General features: G+C 35.2%; 1 protein-coding gene across 15 annotated transcripts in view; it reads left to right on the top strand.

Annotated features, from left to right (window-relative positions):
- The window catches only part of ANKS1B (ankyrin repeat and sterile alpha motif domain containing 1B), a 1252139-nt gene that overhangs the window by 536825 nt on the left and 691484 nt on the right, over window positions 1-23830 (top strand). For 14 of the 15 annotated variants that reach the window (XM_001150610.7, XM_009426057.4, XM_009426061.4 and 11 more), the window contains exon 11: window positions 2845-2981. The exons of the other annotated variant lie outside the window; for it this stretch is intronic. In XM_001150610.7, coding sequence (XP_001150610.1) covers window positions 2845-2981 — 137 coding nt within the window. The remainder of the gene's footprint in view (window positions 1-2844; window positions 2982-23830) is intronic. 15 annotated transcript variants of the gene reach the window in all.

Raw genomic sequence — 23830 nt, 5'->3', positions numbered from 1 at the left:
ATATCTTTTGCATACCTGCTATGATATGCATAGGTATGATTGGGTTCATAGAAACATAGGGTAACATGGCATCAGTCTGAAATTTGAATCCTTTTCTGCCAGTAACTGAGAATATAACTTTGAGATGAGTTTCTCTGTAAAATAGGGATGGTGATAGTGGAATGTATTTTGTAAGTTAATTTGGGTATTAAATGAGATTCAATAAGTAAAATAATTTAACATGGCTTGTCTGCACATAATAAATGCTCAATAAAAGTTATCTATTATTATGTCACTCCCTGCTCAGTCTTCAATATTTCTCATTGCCTACAGAATTAAGTATGTTTATATTCTAATAAAACTTCCTTTCACTCATTCAAACTTATCTCCAGTTTTTTTATATATGAAATAACAGCTTCAACTGTGCTCTTCCTACCTTCATGCCCTAATATCTAATGTTTTGTCCCAGCTTTCTTGCCTGAAAACTGAAGCCTTTCACAGCTATCTTCTGTCCAAGCCATAGTCTGATTACTCCCCCACCCCACCCTGTTTTTTTTTTTATCATGCTTCCTTTATCTGTTATCAGTTCTCAAGTTATATTGCATTGTAATTTGTTTACATGTCTGATGACACATTTAAGAGTATACTTTTGGGCTGGGTGCAGTGGCTCATGGCTATAATCCTAGCACTCTAGGAGGTTGAGGTGGGTGGATCACTAGAGCTCAGGAGTTCAAGACTAGCCTGAGCAATATGGCGAAACCCCATTTCTACTAAAAATACAAAAAATTAGCCAGATGTGGTAATGTGCACCTGTAGTCCCAGATACTCAGGAGGCTAAGGTGGGAGGATCACTTGAGCCTGGGAAGTTGAGGCTGTAGTGAGCTGTGTTCATGCTACTGCACTCCAGCCTGGGTGATGGTAGTGAGACCCTGTCTCAAAAAAGAAAAGGAAAAAACCCAACAGTATACTTCTCAAGGGCAGGGATTCTTTTGAAAAAAATTCATAGATTTTATTTTTAGAACTTCTTAGACTCACAGCAAAACTGAGCAGAAATTACAAAGTTCATATATTCTCATACACAAAGCCTCCTCTACTATCAACATTCTGCTCCAAAATGATACCTTTGTTACAATTGATGAAACTACATGGACACATCGTTATCACCCAAAGTTTATAGTTTATACAGGTTCATTCTCGATTTATACATTCCATGAGTTGGACAAATATATAATGATGATGTATACTCACCATTATACTGTTAAATATAATAGTTTTACTGCCCTGAAAATCCTCAGTGCTTAACCTATTCATCCCTACCTGCCTCCAGTCCTTGGCCAGAGATTCTTCCTAGTTAATCTTTAGAACATAACATAATATTTGACTCATAGTTGCCCCAAATAAGTGTTCTTACATGTGTAGTTTTTAGATGAATGAAAGAAGGAAGGGATAGGTTGGAGAGAATCAGAGCATCTTGCTGACTAATGTTTTGTGTGTTTCAATATTGACTCATGGTTTTCTAATCTACTCAGAAGACCACCCCATCTCTTTTGTGATGCCAATTCAAATCCCACCTTTTCTGTTAAATCTTAGAAGAGTGTGCTCTGGGCACTTTTAAGACTTATTTTATGAGTCATCCAAGTAATTCTATGTGTCATACTTGAATTTTTTGTTTTATGGGTCTTTGTCTGGATTCCTCAGTGAGACTGAATTATATTTTTATATGGTAGGTAGAGTTTTATGATAATTCATCCCTTTGTGTTTTATGAGGAAAAGATGCCTTGATGAATTCCTGTATTTCACTGGGGATTGTAGACAGCGATCAGGAACAGAGAAACTTCCTGGTCTATAAAAAATTCAGTCTCAGTCTCTTTTGCAATCAGTTCAGCTAACTGTCTAGGAAAGAAAATTATTGGGAACTAATTAAAAACAACAGAGAAGTAAACTTTTTATTTTTTATTTTTTTTGCAGATTTGAGCTTGCAGCAGTTTTCATAAAAAGCTATTGAAGTTTGCCAAATTGTTGTTAAAATAACTTTTCTATGTGCTACCAGAAGTTATTTATAGAATAATTTTCATCCTTTCCCAAGTATTTTAAACATTCTAAAATGGTATCTTTGATGTTATTTTGCTTTAATATGAATTTAAGAAAAAAATGTTACACATGTTGTTGATTTTCAAGTCATCTTTTCTTTATTACCCCCCTCCTAAATACTGAACATAAAAGAAGATTAATTTAGATTCTGAAATTTTATTCATTTAGCTTTGACCACATAGGATGCTATACTTATCTAGGAGTGATAATTTTGTGTTTATCTACATCATAAAACCATTTTGCACAAATTTCAGTTTTTCATCAAGCTTCATTCACTAGGATGCTTTTCTATAGTTTGTGGGATTTCTAGGAAAAGTCATTTGAGGAGGCTTGAATTTGGAATTTATGCATCAGGGAGATATAAAACTCCTACTTTAATAAATACTAATACTCATTTAAGAGATTATTGGGAAAGCTTTAGCCCAATCATATCATAAAATTATATTCTTTTTAGTTAAGGTAAGGTTTTAGTTATTCATATAGTAGTAGCAGTCTTAAGAGCTATGCTGGATAATCTATCATTATGAATTGAATAATAATACAGTTGTCTCAGAACAACTTTCCAGGGGGTGATAGTTACCATTTTAGAAGGAAACAAAGCATTCAAAAAACATTATCTTTAAAATATACCACTGAGCATATTCCTCATTATGATCTTGTAATTGATACCAGTTTTAAAAGTTGAAATCTCAATTTATGTTCAGAAAATTAATTTCAAGTCTTAAAAGGTAAACTGAGTGATTAGGTTCATGGCAGTTCTATTTTTATTCACAGATAATGCCTCTGAGGTAGCAATTACTACTCCAGGAACTAGTAACCATAGAAACAGCTCAACAGGCCCAACACCTGATTGTTCACCTCCATCCCCTGATACTGCCCTCAAAAATATTGTAAAAGTCATTCGACCCCAGGTAAGTGCCCAGAATGGCATCATTTTCCCTCTAATGTGTTTTGATTTGAATCAATGTATGTACATCACTTATATTGCAATGCCTGGACTATTTTATGTGGTATGTCAATGGATTTCTAAATTAAAAGAGGGGACTCAGAAGAGGATGTTTGCTTCCTTTGAAGTTGGTGATAAACACTGAAATCTGCATTAGTTTTTGGAAAAATGAATTGTGCCTATTACATGAAGCAGTGAGACTTAGAAAAATAGCTATTTTACATCATTTTTCTCTCACAACATTTTAATAATTATGCTCCAATTATTGAGCTGTTACATATTTTCTGGTGTTTCCTGATCCCTTTGTCTTCATTCTTCTGGACAATGCTGCATGGTTTGTGATTATTTCTCTGTCTTCCAACCCAAGTGATTTTTATATTTCTCTATCTTCTCTATCCTTATGGTTTCAATGAATATTGTCTGCGTTTAATATTGCTCCTTGTTTTCCTCCAGTGTTCCCAGTCCTCTAGCTAGTCTCTCTTTATCCTTTGTTCTTTTTTCCATTCCTGTCTCTTTCCTGTATGGATTTCTCTCTTTTCTCCCTTCTCTTTCAGTTGGATTTTCCAGTAGGCGGTTTGCAGGCAAGCTTTAGAAATATCATTGGGACAAGCTGTTCTGTGATATTTCATTGAAAATAGCACTTATAAAGCTGTTTGCATTATATTTTTGCCAACAGATGGACCCAGAACACGAAATTGGTGGTGTTCTCAACCTGGCTCATTCTGAATGGGCCTCATAAAATCCAAGACAGGAGGACTTTGGATTCAATCAATGCCATTCATCATCTACTTAGATATAGAGTATGAATAAATCCTTTGAGCCAAATTGTAGGGAAAATGTGTCTTTTAAGACTATTTAGGTCTAAATAAGCAAGATTTGTTTAATATTTTTCCTTGTTTAACATAAGTTATTTTAGATCATTTTTATTGTAATCTTCATCCTCATTGATAAAATGGCACTTAAATTTTAGACATCCACTGCAGTTTGTAGAACACTTTAATATAAATTGTTTCCTATATCCTTCATCAATTCAAGTGCAATTTGTGTTTCAGTGTTTATAGATAACATCACTGGCACTCCAAAGGGGCTACGTTGTCCAACTGATTTGGAGTTTCTTTTTTTTTTACTTTAGTATATTTGCCTCTTCCAGTCCTGCTCAGAGGTTAAAAATATCCTCATGAGGTTGTATAATTTGACACATCTTTAGGAGTATGGAATATGCAGGTTCAGGGGCATTTAGGCACAGGTAACATTTGACATAGTGCCCCAATATGTGGAGAAGAAAAATGTTTTCAAAAATGTCCTCTTCTGCCAGGCACAGTGGCACACGGTTGTAATCCTAGCTACTTGGGAGGCTGAGGCAGAGAATCACTTGAGCCCAGGAGTTCTAGACCAGTCTGGGTAACATAGTGACACCTTCATCCCATTACAAAAAGTCCTCTTTTTCAAGGAAATTTGATGGGGTCTATTTGCTTCAAGATAAACCTCACTAAACCCAGATTTAGTTGCTATCTGTCATGTTCGTTGACATTGGTTCTCTCATATGAAGGTGTTTCTGGGGTTAATGTGTTTCTAGTGCATTTCTAGCATTTTAAAGCTATTTAAGTAAGACATTGTCCTATATATGTTAATAAAATTCATTATTAAATATATTTGTTTTTATACCAATGTAGATTCTCTAATGTAAATGCACTTGGTCATTCAATGAATGAAAAACAGATTCTTTTCTATAGATCCATGATCTGAATAACTGAGGCATTATTTCATAAATCCTTCTCTGCATATTCTAATTGAGTTTAGGTTCACCTGGTGATCTTTGAAGAAATCTAGAGGTAGAATTAAAGCCAGAAATTCCATCTTGACCCAATTTCTTGGTGCTGTCGTTACTTAAATGTTTATCTTAGTAACTGACTCCACCTTTCTTAAATGTTATAACAATGCTTTAAGGAGAAAAACAAATAAGTGAGAAAGTTAAGTAACTCAGGATGATGGTGTTTAAATTAGAACCAATGCAGCCTGTATTTATGTAATAGAACAATAACAGCTATATATCTATATATTTTCTTTCTCTCTATATAATTGCAGAAAGAATATAACTTCAATTAGGCTACTCTTTCTTCCACTCTGGAGACATTGGTGCATGACTTATTTCTCCATATGAGTTATGACCTTCAGGGGGCTCCTCATTCATTGTAGAAAGGGAGTAGAATATTCACATGGAAATACTTATGAGAGAGTATTCAGGTAGGACATGAGGTTTCAGGAAAGGATTTGAAGACTAGAGGATGTGCATAGAGGATGGATGGATGGATAGAACAGGAGACTCCTGCTGTGTTCTGACAAATCACAGGTGTGTCAGGGATGGAAAATGGTTGAGAGCTACTGTTCCAAAGAAAAGATAATTATTGATGAACTTATATAAAAGCCTATATTTTAATCACAGGTTTAATACTCTAACATATTTGTTAATTCTGGTTTTCTATCTGAAAATGCAAAAAGTGTGGAGTTAGATTGATTTATGGGTATTAAAGACCGTTCTAAAAATTTATTAAAAATTAATAGTATGATTGAAATGATAATTTCACTTTTAAAACTTGTGTTGAACTTTGAAAATAAAAATGTAAATGTGACCCTTATTCATGAATTTACAATTATATGACCATTAGCTGATGTGTTCAGTCTTTTATTGTGGGAAGACTGATATTGAGTAGGTGAGGTAACGGCAGAACTTTTATCTCATTCACTGAAAATAGATACTACTTAGATGTAGCAAATTGGTTCCTTTTCCTTTGCCTCTTGTATACCTTTATGTAGGTTATTTTCTTGTAACTCTACCTGTAAATGGAGAGCATCCATTGTAACGAAGGAGTCCTTGCTTTCAATATGAGATAGGGCTGATAACACATTGCATGTGTTTCTGCTTAGTTAATTACTTGGAAGCTGCCGGCTTCCCAGTGCTTTGTTGAGTTTGTTTTTATTCAGCATATGCATTAACTAAGTCACAGCTGTTAGTTCTGCATCCTGTGTTTGATCTTTTTCACCTTTGTTTCTTTCATTTATTTCACGTCTTAAAATCCTCTAGATTATGAAACAATCTATTTCAAATTCAGAGTGACTGAAATGGTTATTACTCTTTTCTCTTTGTTTCTCTCCAGTATATTAACCCACAAGGCTGAATTTTTCTACTTACTTGTACTTAAATACTTGAAAAAAAAATCTTTGAAATATATATTAGGTAGGTCTATTGACATTCCAGTTATCTTCTTTTTACTGAATAGTTATATGTTACTTGTGTTGGCTTTGTTTTTAAAATAGTTCCTCGTGAAACATCTTGTTTTTCACAATTGAAGAATCAAATACACAGATCTTAAGTATATAGCTTGATGAACTTTAATTATTTACATAGGTATAACACCACTCAAAACAAAATATAGAACATTGCCATCACCCCAGAAAGTTTCCTCTTGCCCCTTTCTAATTAGTTGCCCTCCTTCCTGCCTTGGAGGCAAGAATGTTCAGATTTTTATCATCATGTATTAGGATTGGCTATTCTTGGACTTTATATAAATGGAATCCTACGGTGAGTATGTTTTCTGTGTGCGTATCACTGTTTGGGTTTCTTTCACTCAACATAATGGTTTGGAAATTAATCCATGTTGTTTCTTTCATGGTAAGTGGTTTACCATTGGATTAATATACTGTGGTATATTACAATTTGTTCATTAATTCTCCTGTTGATTGATCCTTGTGTTGTTTCCCATTGTTTACCATTATGAGTGAATATGCCATGAATATACATATGTAAGTGTTTTTTATAAACATATGTTTTCATATAGATAAATAAGAATGGCATTGTTGGGTCACAGGGTAGATGAATAGCTAACTTTATAAAAAGCTTCCCAACAGCTTTCCAAAAAAGTTGTTCCATTTTATAGTCACCAGTAGCAATGTGTGAGAATTTTCATTTCTCCACATTCTCGCCTTTTAAACTTTTTTATTTTAGCCATTCTTCTGGGTGTGAAATGATTTCTCATTATGGTTTTAATTTGCATTTTTTCTGGTGACTAATGATGATGACTACCTTTTTCTGTGGTTATTGCCAATTCTTAGATCTTCTTTTGTGAAGTATCTGCTCACCTCTTTTTTTTTAGGGGTGTTCAGCTTTGTGATTGTTTATTTGTAGTAATTCTTTATAAATTCTTCTGTAACCCCACAAGATATGGGTCCTTTCTCAGGTGTATGCACTCTAAATATTTTCTCCTACTCTGTGATTTGCCTAAACATTTTCTCAAGTGCCTTTTGATGAGCAGAATATTTTAATTTTTATGTCAGATGTATCATTTTATTCTTCTATGGTTAGTGTTTTTGTGACTTGTCCCAGGTTGTAAATATATGCTCCCACTTTTTTCTAGAAGTTTTCTCATTCTGGTTTTTATATTTAGGTCGATAATCCATCTCAGATTGCTTTGTGTATGGTGTGAGGTGGGGGTCAAGATTTAATTTTTGCTACAAGGAAAAAAATTGTTATTTACTGAGTTAATAATTTAGTATTATTTATTGCTTTCATATTTTAATTGTTTGTTGTTGGCATGTAGAAATGCAGTTGAGTTTTATATTACCATTTTAATTTTATTTAAATGCTAGAGTACTTGTTTGCTTTTTTAAAAAATAACTTCCATAGGATTCTTTTATGTCATCTTAGAATAATGATAGTTTGACTTTTTTTTCTAATATTTGTGCCTTTTATTTCTTTTTCTTATTGCTGTGACTATAGTAAAATGATGCAATGAAGTGGTAAAACCAAGAATTATTGCCTTGTTCCCTATCTTTGGGGAAAGCAGGCAATGTTACAGTGTTTCAACATTAACTACAATGTAGGCTATCAGTTTATTGCGTGTACTCTTGGTTCTGTTGATATGGCAGATTACATTGTTTTACTTTGGATGCTAATATAAGTAACACTTGGCTATAATGTTTTATACATTTTATATAGTCTTTGGTGCAAGAGACACTTTGGATAAAGCATCAGCAGTAGATAGATGGATTAGGTCTAAGGGAGCCAAAGATGACTAATGATTTGAGCCTTGTTGATTGGGACTTTGGAATGCTACTAATAAGGATAGGAAAGAATTGAACAGATGTTTATTTTGATGAGGGAGAAGATGACATGATAAATTTGGTTTTGTAGATTTACTGAACATGAAGCATGATATACAAATTGGAAATATTGGTATGGGGTTCTGGAGAGAGTTGAGGGCTTAAGGTAAAGATTTTATTCTCATTTGTAAAATTCAATGATGAAGAGAGATAGTACCAAAGACAGAATTCTGATAAATGTTTACACTAAAGGAGGATAATTATATTTTTGGAGTACCTAATATAATTTAATGTTCATGATTCTTTTTGGAATGGATATTTTCATTTTATAGGTGAGAAAGTTGAGAACCAGGAACTTGAGTAATTTCCTCACATGTACTTTAGAAAGAAGTCTTTAGCAAAAAAGAGAGAGAGAATCATTGAGAAAAATAAAAGAAGAAAGACAACTGTTACTGTGGATATAAAGAAAAAAAATTTTAAAGTGATTAGTCAACATTGTCAAAACTTCCAGGAAGGTAGAGGAGAAGAGAGACCAAAATGTCACTTTATTTGGCAATTATGAGGGCAGAGACCTTCAAGAATGCAATTTCCTTCAGGTGAAGAATGTAGAAGCTTAAGATGAAAGGAATTGAAGAGTGGGAAAAGATACCCTGATTGTAGACTAATCTTTTTAGTAGTTTGATGGTAAAAGGAAATAAGGCAGTATGACAGCATGTTAAAGGATGAGCAGAGGTGGGGAAACAGTTTCTGGTTGCAGAGAATGAGAAAGAAGAGCCTAAAAGTTGACTGAAGAGACATGAATGATAGGGACTCAATTGTTAAATATTTTGTTAGGAGGTGTGTATAAATCTAATTAATTCCAAAGTTCAAACAAACTAACATTAGCAGTTGACAGAACACTGGATTCCTGGTCTGTGCTCTGGGCGGTGGTTTTAGCTAGATGGGTTTTTACACTCCTTTCCCTGTTTCATGATAGAAATCAAGTCTAAAATAGAAGGGGGCTCTTGAGAAGTGACCACGGGCAGAAAAAGAGGCTATTTTGGCAAAATACCACAGACAAGTCATCTAAATGGGCTCAATATTGAACAGAGATTTTTAGCATAATGAGCATAAGAATATCCTAAGAAGTCAATCTGGAAAATTTGAAATTCTGTACTATCATCTGAATGTTTGTGTTTTCCCCAAATTTCTATGTTGAATTCAAATGCCCAATGTAATAGTATTAAAAAGTGGGGCCTTTAGGAGAGGATTAGGTCAGATGGCAGAGCTCTCATGAATGGGATTAGTTCACTTATAAAAGAGGCCCATGGGAACTTGTTCACCCTTGCAACACATGAGGACACAGCAAGAACTCGGCAATCTGCAATCTGAAAGAGGACCTTCACCAGAACCCAACCAAGGTGGAAACCTGATCTTGGACTTCTCAACCTCCAGAACTGGGAGAGACCCCATAAGTTTTTGGTATTTGTTAATAGCAGCCGGAAAAGACATTCCAATTGGCTTTAGATGTTCCTAGTACCATCCAAACCTCACCACTAACCCAAAACCTCATCCTAAATGGAATTCAATAGAATGAAATAACACCAGGCTGCATTCTTTTGCAGCTAAGGAGGGACCATAGCAAAAAGAAGCAAAGAGGCTGTAGAGGTAAAGAAAATAAAGAGAAAGGTCAAAGGCTCAGAGCTCTCAAGACACTAAAGGAGATGATTGGAGGAAAGATGAGTCATTTCTGAACACCTACTCATAATGGACCATGTTTAGATCAGGTACCTACTCAACCTGAAAGAAACATTTTGAATATTCTTCTGGACCTGTGTATGATTAATGAGCTAACAATAAAGCAGTTTAATAATAAGCCATAGCACCTCTCCCTGCCATTATTAACAGTTTAGAACTGGGGTTACAAAAAAATTCTTGCCAAATCCAGAATAACATTTTTCTGGGCACTGTGGGGTTATAGAATACATATGCTAAATTTTAAAATTAGAAATGAGAGTGGGTATGTAAAAAACAGAGGCATATAACTTGGAAAGAGTACAGAATATTGTATTGGGTTGCAGCAAAAAATAGATAAGGAATAAAAAGAACTTCAAGGAGATAGTCTTTAAAAATATTTTTATTATTGAGTATTGAGTATTTTATTCCCATGATTGAGTATGTGTTTCATTTGTTTCTCACAAAAATTCTATCAGGTAGGTATATTTTTCCTTATTTTACTGATTGGGCCTGAGGCCACTGACTTACTGGAAGATCTCTGATTTCCTAACTTCAGTAGTTTTTCCATTAATGCTAATTAGCTCATTAGGTAGAAAATAATCGAGGCGGAATACTGATATTCTAGAAGGGTGAAGCTTCAGGAGAGAATAATAGTTTTGAAAAAGGAGGAAGAACAGAAACATAGATGGCAGTAGTATGTAGTCTGAAGGAAAGAGCCAAAGAAGACTGTGTTCAGTAATTTCCAGACTTGCAACAAAAGCTGAGTGAGAAGAGAAGGCTAAAAACAGAAAGATAGACGTAATAGAAAATAATATTAAGTAAAACAAAGAGCGATTTGGAAAGGAAAAAAAAGGAGAAAGAAGGCAACAGGACCCAACAGTCAACGTTGACAAATATGAATTTTTGAAGTAGTTCTGGACAAATATGAATTTCTTGGGAAGCTTTTTAAAAAAATACCTGAGTTCCACCCCTGACCAATTAAATCAGTCTGTCTGAGGGCAAATATTTTTAACCTGGTGTTCTTGGATAGGCTATGGGTGGTCTACACAATTCCTGGAATTATGTGCAAAATTTTGCTTGCAGGTGCCTCTTTAAAAGGAATTTAATTCCAACCTTTCTTCTGTCACATGCACTCTGTATTACCCTTCTCACCCTCAGTTTTTCAGCAAAGTGAGAATGGTATTTGCCTTGCCTGCTTCTCAGGGGTGTAGTCAGACTCAAACCAGATAAAAGGTGCCATGGTGCTGTGTACATTGTAAAGCCCTGTAGTGGCCCAACTTGTTATTATAATGGTGATTAGATCATGTTTGCCTACAATTGAAATAAGACCTCTGAGAAGTAATGTTCTAACTCTCTGTCTCATCCCCAAGTAGCTCTGATCATGGCAACTGTGGATTTTAGAAAATGTATTTGGGAACCTTTTAAAGTTCCCTAAATCATTGGAACCTACTTAAGAAGATGTTGGCTACATATGGGGTGATACTCACCTTCAAGCATCTCATTCTTTAGATGCCTCTGCTTAAGTGAGCCACAGGAAGTATAAACTCCTGGAATTTGGGATATGGGAGGAGTCAGTGAGGATAAATGGCACAGTACAGGGTCGGGCTGACCTAATACAGGGGAGGGAAAAGCCGGAATCCAGAAAACAACCACTGTACATTGTATCTTCCATTGATGATTAAAATCACCTTCAATCCATATAGTGGTCATGCCAATTATATGCCAGTGGAATATTATTCATCTTCATTTCTATTCATTTGATGAAATTCCAGGTGAGTTTATCCTACAGGAATATGGAGAATTTTTGTTATTTGGCACTTTCTACAAGTAAAAAAATTTTTTCATCTTTTTTCCTAAACATGAAATGTAATTTTTTATACTTTGTGCCCACATTGCCAGTAATAGCAAGACTGTATTAATATTGTGTTTTCCTTTTGTGTTATTCAGGGGTTTTTCTCCCACATGCATAAAATTCTCAGTGGGTGTCATTGTTTGGCTCAGCTTTTTCCCCTAGAGCATGTCTAGACAGCCTGAATGAGAAAGCATAGATGCACCTGTACCCCTGGCACCTAAAATAAAAATAGAAGAAGAGAAACAAAAGAAAATTGAGTTTAGACATTAACTTGAAGTTTTGGAAGAGATGCAAATGAATCATCATAAAGATGAGGAAATATTGATTAAATAGACATTTAATATAAAAGTATTTTCAAATCACATGAATGGCTAAGAATAGATGTGCTATAAGAATAATGAAAATAAATGTGGTTATTAAAATGGTAATAAATAAATAAAAATATGTTCAAGGATGTTCATTATTGAAATATTTATTGGAAACCTTAATGCCTATTAGTAAGGATAACTTGTTAAATAAGCCATAGTATGTTCATCAAAAATGAAATACATCCTTTGTAGATATATATGTGTTGGTCTGTAAAGCTGGTTAAATTTATTGTGTAATTAAATAAAAGAATGCATAGAAAGAAAAAATATTCTGGGAAAAAATTTCCTTGCAAAATAAAATGATCAGAAAGTAGAGTTGGCATTATTGCTTTAAATATCTTAAATGGCAGACTAGAATTTGAAATATAGTCTATCCTTCCCTTTAGGTCACTTATTATTGACAGCACAGGGTGCAGTCAATTACATCTTCCTCTAAGTTCAAGGAAATCTGTTTGACTATACAATGAATAGTATACCTACTGTATGAATCTGAACCTGATCATTCCAACTTCCTAATCTTGCCTGTTCTAAAATTCTGGAATTTAGCTGTGAAAGTACCACAGAGGACATCATTACTTTATTTATTTATTTATTCAATAAACACAGTTGAGTGCCTACCATATGCTGGGCATCTTAAGCGGTGATTTGAGTGTGAAAATGACTTAAATATGGATTCTATCCTAAAATAACTTTTAACCAACCAAAGGAGACTGTGCTCTAAATAGAGAACTTTTGGAATTTCACTGGTGGAGTTCATTGATCCAATGCCCCAAGGATCATCCTCAGACCTATTCTCAGTCTACATTCACTCCCCATGTGTTCTCATCCAGTTCCAGAGCTTTCAATGCTGTTTATGTGCTGATTATTCCTAAATTTGTATCTCCAGGCCTGCCCGCTTCCCTGAACTCCAGGCTCATGTCCAGCAGGCTACTCTAAATCTCAATGGGATGTCTTAAACTTAACTTATATAGCACTGCAGTTTGCATTTCAGTTAATAGCAGCTCAGGCTTAAAAACTTGACCCCATCCTTGATTTCTTTCTTTCTCTCACACCTCAGATCCATTCCATCAAAAAAATCCTCTAGGCCAGCAGTTCTCAATGTGTGGTTCAGGACCTCTTAGCAGGCTTCAAAACCTTTTCAAAAGGTCTGTGAGGTCAAAAATATTTCCATAATAATACAAAGACATTTTGCCTTGTTCTGCTTTTATTTGTACATGAGTTCTAAATGGAGATTTCCAGAAGCTATATGGTAAGTGATGACATCATCATACCTCTGATGGCTAATGGAATGCGCACTTGTGTATTCTTATGCTTAAAGAATTTTTATTTTTAGTTTTTATATAAATATTAACAGATATGACTCTCATGAACAAAAAATCTTCAGTGTTATTAATTTTTAAGGGCATCAAGGGATCTTGAGACCAAAAAGTTCAAAAATCAGTCCTCTAACGTTTCTTTAAAAATATATCTTGAATCTTACCATCTGTCATCTGTCACTATTGTATGAGCCACTAACATCTCTGGCCTAGACCTTTGAAAAAGCTTCATATCTTGTTACTGGCATTGATTATTGTGCTCTTGTCCTTTTGTAACTTGGCCACATATATAAATCAGATCACGTTATTCACCTGCTCAACCTTCCAATGTCTTCCCATCTCACTGAAAGTAAAGAAGCATGACATCCAATATAATCTGACTCTCTAAAACCTCTTAACCCATCTCCTACCGTTCTCCACGTTGTTTAATTTACACTAGCCATGTCATCTTCCCAACAGTACCTTAGATTAGCCAAACAGCTCCTGCCTTAGGTTCTTTGTACTTATCATTGAATTGTCTGGAAAGCCCTTCTCCCAGAGACTTAACACTGCTAATTATCATCCTTCCTTCAGGTCATTATTCAAATACTACCTTATGAGAGATGCCCTTTTTGACCATTGAATATAAAGTAGCTACCACTTTATTCTCTGTCTCTGTTATGCTATTTTCCTTTATAACAATTTTCACTCCCGAACTAACATTATGCGTTGATTTGTTCAGTGTCTTTCTTCCCACCTGGAATGGATATGCCATGAGAATAAGAACTTCTTTCCTTTATTTCTTTCTACCTTCCTTCCTTCCATCCCTCTCTTTTCCTCCCTCCTTCCTTCCTTGTTTTATAAAGTGCTCAATTTCGGCACTGAGAACAGTACCTGGTTCACAACTGGCTGTCAATAAGTACCACCTGAATTAATTAAGAATAGTTGGGGAAAGGGCAGTGAAGACTATTCCAGAGAGGAAATGCTCAAAGTGACCTTTATGTTTGAATAGGCATTAGATAGGTGAAGTCTTAGTTCACTTTGTGTCGCTATAATGGAACACCTGAGGTTGGGAGTTCCATTATATGGAACATAAAATGAACTAAGAAAAGAGGCTTATTTAACTCACACTTCTGCAGGCTGGGAAGTACAAGAAGCATCGTGTTGACATCTGCCCAGCTGCTGGTGATACATCACAACATGGCAGAAGGTCAAAGGGAAAGTGAAAACATGTGAAGAGGCAAAACTCCAGTGGTGTCTGGCTTTATAACAAATACCTCTTATGGGAATTAATCCATACCCATGAGAATTAATCCAGTCTTGGCAGACTTGGAACTGTCAGTATTGCTAGAACAGAACCAAGCCATTCATGAGAGATCTGTCCTCTTGACCCAAATACCCTCTACTAGGCCCCACCTGCCAACACGGCCACGTTGGGAATCAAATTTCAATCTGAATTTTGGTGGGGACAAACTAAGCCATATCCATATCGTAGCAGGCAGATACATAGTCCAGGGAGAAGAATAGGATAAGCAAGGGATTTAGAATCTTTTTACTTAAGTGCTGTGCTGATTTACTTAGGGCATTCTAATAATTAGGAAGTCCCAACCAGATATTCTGCCACCTTCCTCTTAGTCAGAATGTCCTAATATCTATGGATTACTCATTCTGTAAGTGATGTTCTTATATAAAAAGTTTCCATTGTCAAATATATTGGGGAAATACAGGGTTAAATAATTTCTTCACTGAATGATTTTTTCAGAGCCTTCTTTCGCTACCACCCATGTAAACCCATTAATATATTTCACAACTAGTGATGCACAAAACTTAATTTGAAAAACATGATCTAGGGCATTTCATAGGCCTCTTTATAGCTGACCCTAACAATTCCATTCTGGTTTGATTTTCCACTCATCTTGCACAAATTCACACTGTTGAGAAAGGGAACACCCAAACTCAGCAATAAATATTTCATTTATTTATGATGTTACAGAGTGGTATCTACACACTGTCTACTTTAATCCTTTGAGAAACCACGTGAGATGGATAAGACCATTATGATTTCTGTTTTTATCTGTGAGGAAAGGAAAAATAAGTATCTTTAGATTATGTCATGTTGAAGAACAAGTTTTAAATCAATGGTGCTAAATGCCTAAAATGGAAAAACAAATAATTAGAAGGACCTATATTTTCCCCTTTAAGACAGTATTATTTTAGCATCATTTTATTTTACATTGATTGAATTCAATTCAATAAGTATTAAGCACTATATTAGACACTAGGAGGAATAAACAGAGTTTTATAATTGTTTTGAATTTAGGAAACAAATTGACCACACTGCTTGCTTTCTCTCCCAGATTCAGAACCAACTGAGGTATGGAATCCAAGAGTTAGACAAATTGAAACCAAATGCCATACTTTTTATTATCATCATGAGAACTGATTGGACAATGTGATTCTAGATATGTTACTGAATATGCTCACTGTAACTTCACTCTTGGATTAGACACACATCCTAACCCAGTCACTGGCACAGCTAGCCAACCTACAAGGTGGTTTTACTACAGAAGAGCAGAGAACATATTTATTATGTCTCTGAAGAGGAAAAACATGGAAGAGGCAATAATAAGCATGCTTAGTTCCTTCCCCAATGTCGTTTTACAGCTCAGTAACTCTAATTCCTTAGGGGATAAATTAATAAAGAGTCGGAGAATAGGTGGAGGATGTTACTCTAATGGTATTCCCTTCTTGTGGAAACATGAGGCCAGAGAATGGAAGTTCATCCTAACAATAAGCCAATAACATGTATTTCATTTGGTCGAGTAACGTACAGTGTTTGGAAGATAAGACTCACTACACTTACTTGCCAGACATCAAAATCTTCATCTTTCTCCAAAAATCTGCTCTTCCTTCCTTATATCAATTAACTGTACCACCTAGACTCCTCCTCTCCTTCTCTTTCTGTATCAAATTAGCCACCAAAGCATGTCACTTCTGTTTCCTATCTTTCCAAGCTTTTCTCTTCTACTCCCACTGTACCTGTCTTAATTCTTTTGACTTGATTACTGAAATAGCTCCCATCATGGCTTCCTTGATGTCATCTTTCTACTTCTAATTTATCTTCTATATTTATCACAGAGTGATCTTCATGGATTTTAAAATGATTATTATTTTATATTTTGAAACAATCACAAAATTGCAGAGAAGTTGGAAACACAATGCAAAGATCTTTTTTTCTAAAGATCTTTTTTTTTTCTCCTGGAACTATTTGTGAGTAAGTTGCTGATCTAATGCCTCATTAGCACTGGTGTGTTATTTTTTTATTTTTATTTTTTATTTTTTTTGAGACGGAGTCTTGCTCTGTCGCCCAGGCTGGAGTGCAGTGATGCGATATTGGCTCACTGCAAGCTTCGCTTCCCTGCCTCAGCTGCCCCAGTAGCTGGGACCACAGGCGCCTGCCACCACGCCCGGCTAATTTTTTGTATTTTTTAGTAGAGACGGGGTTTCACCGTGTTAGCCAGGATGGTCTCAATCTCCTGACCTCGTGATCCACCCGCCTTGGCCTCCCAGAGTGCTGGGATTACAGGCATGAGCTACCGTGCCCGGCCCCGTGTTATTTCTTACAAACAAGGATATTTATCTATAACCAGAACACAAACATCAAAATCGGATAATGAATTGTGATATATTACTACCATTTAACCTTAAGACTCCATTCACACTTCACCAGTTGTCCTAATAATATGTTTTATGGTAAAAGTATCTAGTTTAGAATCATACATTCTTCTACTTTTCATTCCTGTTCAGTCTCATTTGATCTGGACTAATTCTTCAGTCTTTTCTTGACTTTAAAAACAATCATATATTTGAATATAACAGGTCAACTATTTTGTGTAATGTTCCTCAATTTGGATTGTCTGATATTTCCTTATAATTAGATTCAGGGTATGTATCTTTGTCAGAAAAACCCAGAGGTGACTCTGTTTTTCTTATTGCACCCTATCAGCTGGTGCATGATTTTGATTTGTGATAATGATTTTTCAAATGATGTTCACCTTGGTCACTTGATTAAGGTGGTTTCTTTCAGACTTCTCCATTGTAAGGTTACTCTTTCTCTTCGTTTGTTTGTTTGTTTCTCTTCTGAAATGTGTATATATTTGTGGGGAGGTACTTTAAAACTATGTGAATATCCCATTCCTCACAAAACATTCAATTTACTTGTGTATTTGTTTATACTTGCAGAGACCCATGTTTCCTATTTTATTGAGTTAGTTATACTCCATTATTATTATTATTGGTTTTGATATTTGAATTATTCAGAGTTTTGCCAAAGGGAGTCCTCCTGTGTCCTTTTGACTTATCTCCATCACTCTTTGAGCATTCCTTACTTTCTGGAACATCGGGATTTCCAGGCTTATCTCATATATGATTTTCCAGTCCTAGATGTGGAATCGGCTATTTCTCTAAGAAGCTTTACTTCCTCTTAGTATAAAATGGTAGTTTAATGCCAAGATTTAGGCACTAAGTATATTAATTGCTACTGGGATGTCACTGTTCCCAGACTCTCTCAGTGGGCAGGGCTAGAGAATATTTGTATATAAGCATAGTACGTACATATACGTATGCACGTGGGTCTGGGTATGTATACACAAATATACACATGCACAGGAACATCTGTATTTCTGTGTCCATCCATCTCAACATATATTGAAAGCCATGAGTTTACAGAAGTAATGTGATTTCGATCTAAACAACATGTAATACATTTTTATATTTGTAGTTCTATTCTCTGACAGTCAGAAACCTAGCTTCCTTTATTCATAGTGTATTTTGTTATTATATCAGGTCCTGATTCTCATTTAGGGTCATCTCCAAATGTGGACACTGGCCTCATCCCACTTGGGCTCTGATACCACATGCCAGTAAAGCTCCACATGGACACCTCCTGCTCAGGGCATGGCACACACACATCTACCCTGCTCCTTACTTTGTGTATGCTCTGATTCCTCATGCCTGGTTGGCCCCTGATGGATACCCTTCTCACCTTTACAGTGCCTTGACTCTACCCTGGCTGCCCTCCACATGTGGACACCTCCTCACACTGCCAGTAGGAGGATACCCTACAAGGATATTCTACTCACCCAATGCCAGACTCCTTCCCGTGTGGGGAGAGTGATCTTATTACATTGTCAACATGATTATGTTATTCACTTTTATAACATCCTTTAGGATTTCCTACCTTCGTGACAACCTCTAAACTTCTTACTCGATAAGGCATAAAAGTCCATTAATGTTCTTGCACTGGGCTCCTGTTTATCACCAGCAATGCCAACATGCAGTCATCCCAAACTCCTGCAACTCTCCAAAGGAGACTTGTTCTTGCACCCTTTCCGATACAGTCTAGAATGCATTTCCCTCTTTTTCTCTACCTGGTTAACTTCTGTTCTTTCTTTTAGATAGGATCCAAGCACCAGCTAGCATAACCCTTTCTCACCCCATCTTCACTGAGATGCCCTTATTCATTCATCCGTTTTACTCATATTTGCTAAGTGTGCTCTATTTACCAGGCTTCATCATAGTACAGGTAATAACAGTGAGCAAGACAAAAGAGTTCACTGTCCTCAAGGAGCCTCTATTCAAGAGGAGGTAAATATTCAATGATCAAGTGAACAATAAATAGAGAATATAACTTCAGATTGTGATCAGGGCTGTAAATTAACTACACAGAGTCAAACGGTATTTGGAGGAGGAGCCACTACTTGGAGTCAGAGAAGGCCTCTCTGAAGAGGTGGTATTCGAGCTGGAACATGAATGAGGAGAAACAGTTAGCCATGAAAAGAGTCAGAGGAAGAATGTTCCAGGCAGGGAAATGAAATAGCAATACAAAGACCCAGATGAAGACATGAACTTGGAGCAGAGGAACAGACAGAAGGCATGCATGACTGGAGCTCAGTGTGAGGGCAAAGTGCTGTGAGATGAAACCAGAGAAGACAGAGAGCCAATGAGGTCATGGTAAGAAGTGTAGATTTTACTCCAAGTGCAATTAGAAGCCACTGAAGGGTGTTAAGCAAGAATGTGATGTGATTTGATCTACATTTTTAAAAGATCACTCTGGCTGGAGAATACCTTATGGAGGGAAAAATAGGGGAAACAATTAGGACGTTTTATAGCTGTCGAAGAGAACATGTACAGTTATTTGGATTGGTGGGTAAATCCGAAGTATAGGGAAATGAGTGGTTTTAGAACATGTTTTCAAAGTAGAATGAATAATATTTACCGTAGAGTTGAATTTAGGAGATACAGGTTACGAATCAAGCATATCCAGATTTATGGCTTGAGTCACTGTGAAAAATCACGATGCCATTTACTGAAATGGTGAGATCTAGGCAAAAATCAGTGATTTTCATTGTGTTTGTTTTGATGTTGCTGGAACTGGGGAGCAAGGATCAAATGTCTGTTTGGTTTATATAAGTTTTAGATACCCTCTAGATATAATGTAGATAGTTAAATATAAGGGTCTCTAGCCCTTCTGCTATGCTTTCTTAGAATTATGTGTACTTTCACATAATTTTATATGTGTATTTTAAGAGTCTACTTATGCATTAAAGAAGATGGAAAAATTTTCTGGAAAGTATGATAATTACATTACTATTTAAAAAGCAGAAATTTCAAATAATCTCTTACTAGTCTGTGAAATTTCTCTTCTTGGATTCTTGCTTTAGCCAAGAACTTGACAATAAATATTTGGTAAATGGACACAGGAATAACTGATATAATTTGACATGAATTCTTAGAACAGTTGTATGAGACAGCAAGCAATAAATGCTAAATTGAATTGAGTCAAGTACCAAATTATATTACTATTTAAATTAAGATAATTTTTCTCAAAAATATTTTTTGAATATCAGAAAGATCCAAAAGTATTTTATATCTTCTATTGATTTCCATTTAAAAAAACAGAGATATCAACACAAACGGATATCTACATAATAATTGCAATTATACATGAAATAATAAATTAAGTGGGTCATTAAGTTAGTCAAAATATGTGAGGAAAAAGACTATTTCAAAAAAGTTAAATTACATAAACAGACATTAGGCAATGCACTCTAATGAAATATTGACGGTGATTAATAACAACTCTGAGAGACACATTTTCTTATCTTCTCATCTTTACACTTCACTTTCTTCTGTCACAACAGTTACAAATGATTAGCTCAGCAGTCATTTCTTTATTAACTAACAAAATGTATGAAAAGATAGAGACACAGACTGTCAATATTTCGAACATAATCTTACAGATACAAGCATTTACTTAACACAAAAGTTGTGAAAGTAATACCAAAGGAAAAGATAAATAGCCTTGACTTCATAGAAATTAAGTTGCCCTGCATCAAAAAAACTTAATTAAAATAGAAAACAAGTAACTAATGCTATAGAGATAAATATAAACAGTGAAACTGTTAAAATTTTAATATTCAAAGAGCTCTTAGAAGGCCACAAGGAAGACTAACACATCCACAGAGGAAAATGGACAAACAATATAAATACCCAATTTAAGAAAGAAAAAGAAGAAGAATAAATAAAAGGAAAAATGATTAATGGCGCTGAATATCAAGGAAATGCACAATAAAGTTATAACATAACCTAAGAAGTAGTTAAAACTTTTTAAAAACAAAAATATATCCTGTGCTTAGCAAATGCATGGTAAATTCATGGTGATGCAGGCACAGACTGATAGTCTTGTAGAACAATGGTGGAAATGTTTCTATACATTTTCTTGGTAATGTGAATCAAGAATCTTGAAAAACATACTACTTTTCGTCTAGTACTTTCTTGTCTGTACCAATGAAATGCCCAGAAAGAGGAAACAGTTCTGTAAAATAATTCATTGTACTACTATTTATAACAGAAAAGAATTAGAATAAAAATTTTTGTTTGAATGGAAGATAGAATATTAAAAATATTAAAAATTATTTGAAAGCTAATTTAATCATATGAATAACTGTTAACTATATGGTAACTATAAAAATGTTAACTGTTAACTACAAAATAAACTGAATATAAATATACACAGATTATTTGCAAATTTGTAATATGTACAACTGTGGGTGTGTGTTTATATATTGTTAAAAGAAAAACTTTAGCCGAATTAAATTGAAAGGAATTTAATTGAGCAATGAATGACTTGTGAACCGGGCAGCCCCCAGAATCACAGCAGATGCAGAGACTCCAGGGGTGCCTCGTGGTCAGAACTAATTTATAGACATAAAAAGGAAAGTGAGGTACAGAAAAGAACTTAGAAGTGAGGTTCAGAAACGGCTGGTTACAGGTTGGCCTTTGCCTTAATTGAACCCTGTTTGAACACTTAGCAGTCTATGAGTGGTTGAGGTATGGCTGCCGTGATTGGCCAAGACTCAGCTATTGTTACAGGCACATACTCCTAAGTTAGGTTTTCATCTTGTCTGCCTGTTAAGCTAGGTTATGGTTCATCCACAAGGATTCAAATATGGAAGTATGGAGTCCTTCTCAGGCCATATTTAGTTTGCTTTAACTAGACAGACAGACAGACAGACAGACAGATGACAGATAGATAGATAGACAAGTTAAAATTTTCCTTATGGGTGTGTGTGGGGGTGTGTGTGTGTGTGTGTTTCTGCTACCTGTACAGGAGGAAAAAATTAAATAAAATAGTACATATAAAATCCAGATTGTTTCTCAAAGTGATAGTCTATTTTTTTCAAACCTGTCTATTTACTTCATAGCTTTTAAGCCTAGCTAAGCACAGGTTTGACCACCATTGCTTGGTCAACTTAAAGCCGTCAAACTGTATGACCAGGTTTCTGTTTATTTCTAGAGTTAATTCTTACTCCTTGATGTCTTCTAGTCTATATTCCAAACCTAGATTTATTTTACTTCCTCAAAAGCACCATGCTCTTTCAAAACATACGCTTCTGCCTGGAACATTGCTCTAAATCTTTCAATCCTTCATGGCCTAATCCTTGGACTCCACTGAGATAAAAAGCATAGGAATAAATAGGATTTTTATATTGATAAAGTACATAATCCATAATAACTATATAATAATCACACATCATATTTCCCTACTTATTATATTACACTGAAATAAATGCAAAAGCATTAACTCATTTATATATGGATATATATGTATATGTGCAAGAGTAAATAGTGAGAGACTAATAAATTGTTTCATTTATTTTCAGGTAAAATAGAAAAAAGCCTAAGTCGAGAAGTTAATCAATTCATAATCTTTTTAAAAATTTTAACCCTCAAGTTCAGAGGTACATGTGCAGGTTTGTTATATAGGTAAACTTGTGTCGGGGTAGGGGGGTTATACAGATTATTTCATCACCCAGGTTAAGCCTAGTACCCATTAGCTATTTTTCCTGATCCTCTCCCTCCTCCCACCCTCCACCCTCCAATAGGTCCCAGTGTGTGTTATTCTCTTCTATGTGTTCACATGTTCTCACCATTTAGCTCCCACTTATAAGTGAGAACATGTGGTGTTTGGTTTTCTGTTCCTGCATTAGTTTGCTAAGGATAATGACCTCTAGCTCCATCCATGTTCCTGCAAAGGACATGATCTCATTCCTTTTTTTTTCTGTTGCATAATATTCCATGGTGTATATGTACCACACTTTTTAAATCCAGTCTACCAATGACAGGCATTTATGTTGATCCCATGTCTTTGTTATGGTGAATAGTGCTGCAATGAACGTGCAAGTGCATGTGTCTTTATGATAGAAAGATTTATATTCTTTTGGGTACATACCCAGTAATGCGATTGCTGGGTTGAAAGGTATTTCTGTTTTTAGGTCTTTGAGGAATTGCCACACTCTCTTCCACAATAATGGAACTAATTTACACTCCCACCAACAGTGTATGAGTGTTCCTTTTTCTCCACAACCTCACCAACATCTGTTATTTTTTGAGTTTGTAATATTAGTCATTCTGACTGGTGTGAGGTGATATCTCATTGTGGTTTTGATTTGCATTTCTCTAATGATCAGTGATGTTGAATTTTTTCATAATCTTATTTTAATGTTATAAATTCATAGTTCTCAATCTCTTCTGGGCCCTTAACACTACTCAGCAGACCTAAATTTCTCCAGTTAGCTTGCATGCCAACTTTCCTAATGACTTTTGAATTTTACTCTTCACAGATACCTGATTTTCCTCCTAGTCTACTCAGATAATTTAATCCTCACTTTCCAGAGAAACTGGAAGTCATCAACAAGGAATTACCTCAATACTTTGCCAAAAAATGTTTAAAACCTTTCTGAACCTCTTCATTTCTTTCTCCATCCTATTAAACTGAAGGCATTCCTCTGCCTCTCTAAACATCAAACTTTTCACACATTCTCTAAATTCCACCCTTACCTCCTTTGTAGGAAATTTTTACTCTCAATTCCTTTTTGTTCTTATCTCTTTAATATATCTCTTTTTACCACCTCATTTCCATCAG

Source organism: Pan troglodytes, chromosome 10 (assembly GCF_028858775.2).
Source record: "Pan troglodytes isolate AG18354 chromosome 10, NHGRI_mPanTro3-v2.0_pri, whole genome shotgun sequence".
Lineage (NCBI taxonomy): Eukaryota > Metazoa > Chordata > Mammalia > Primates > Hominidae > Pan > Pan troglodytes.
The sequence above is the reverse complement of the archived record's forward strand: the minus strand, read 5'-3'. Positions and strand labels throughout refer to the sequence as shown.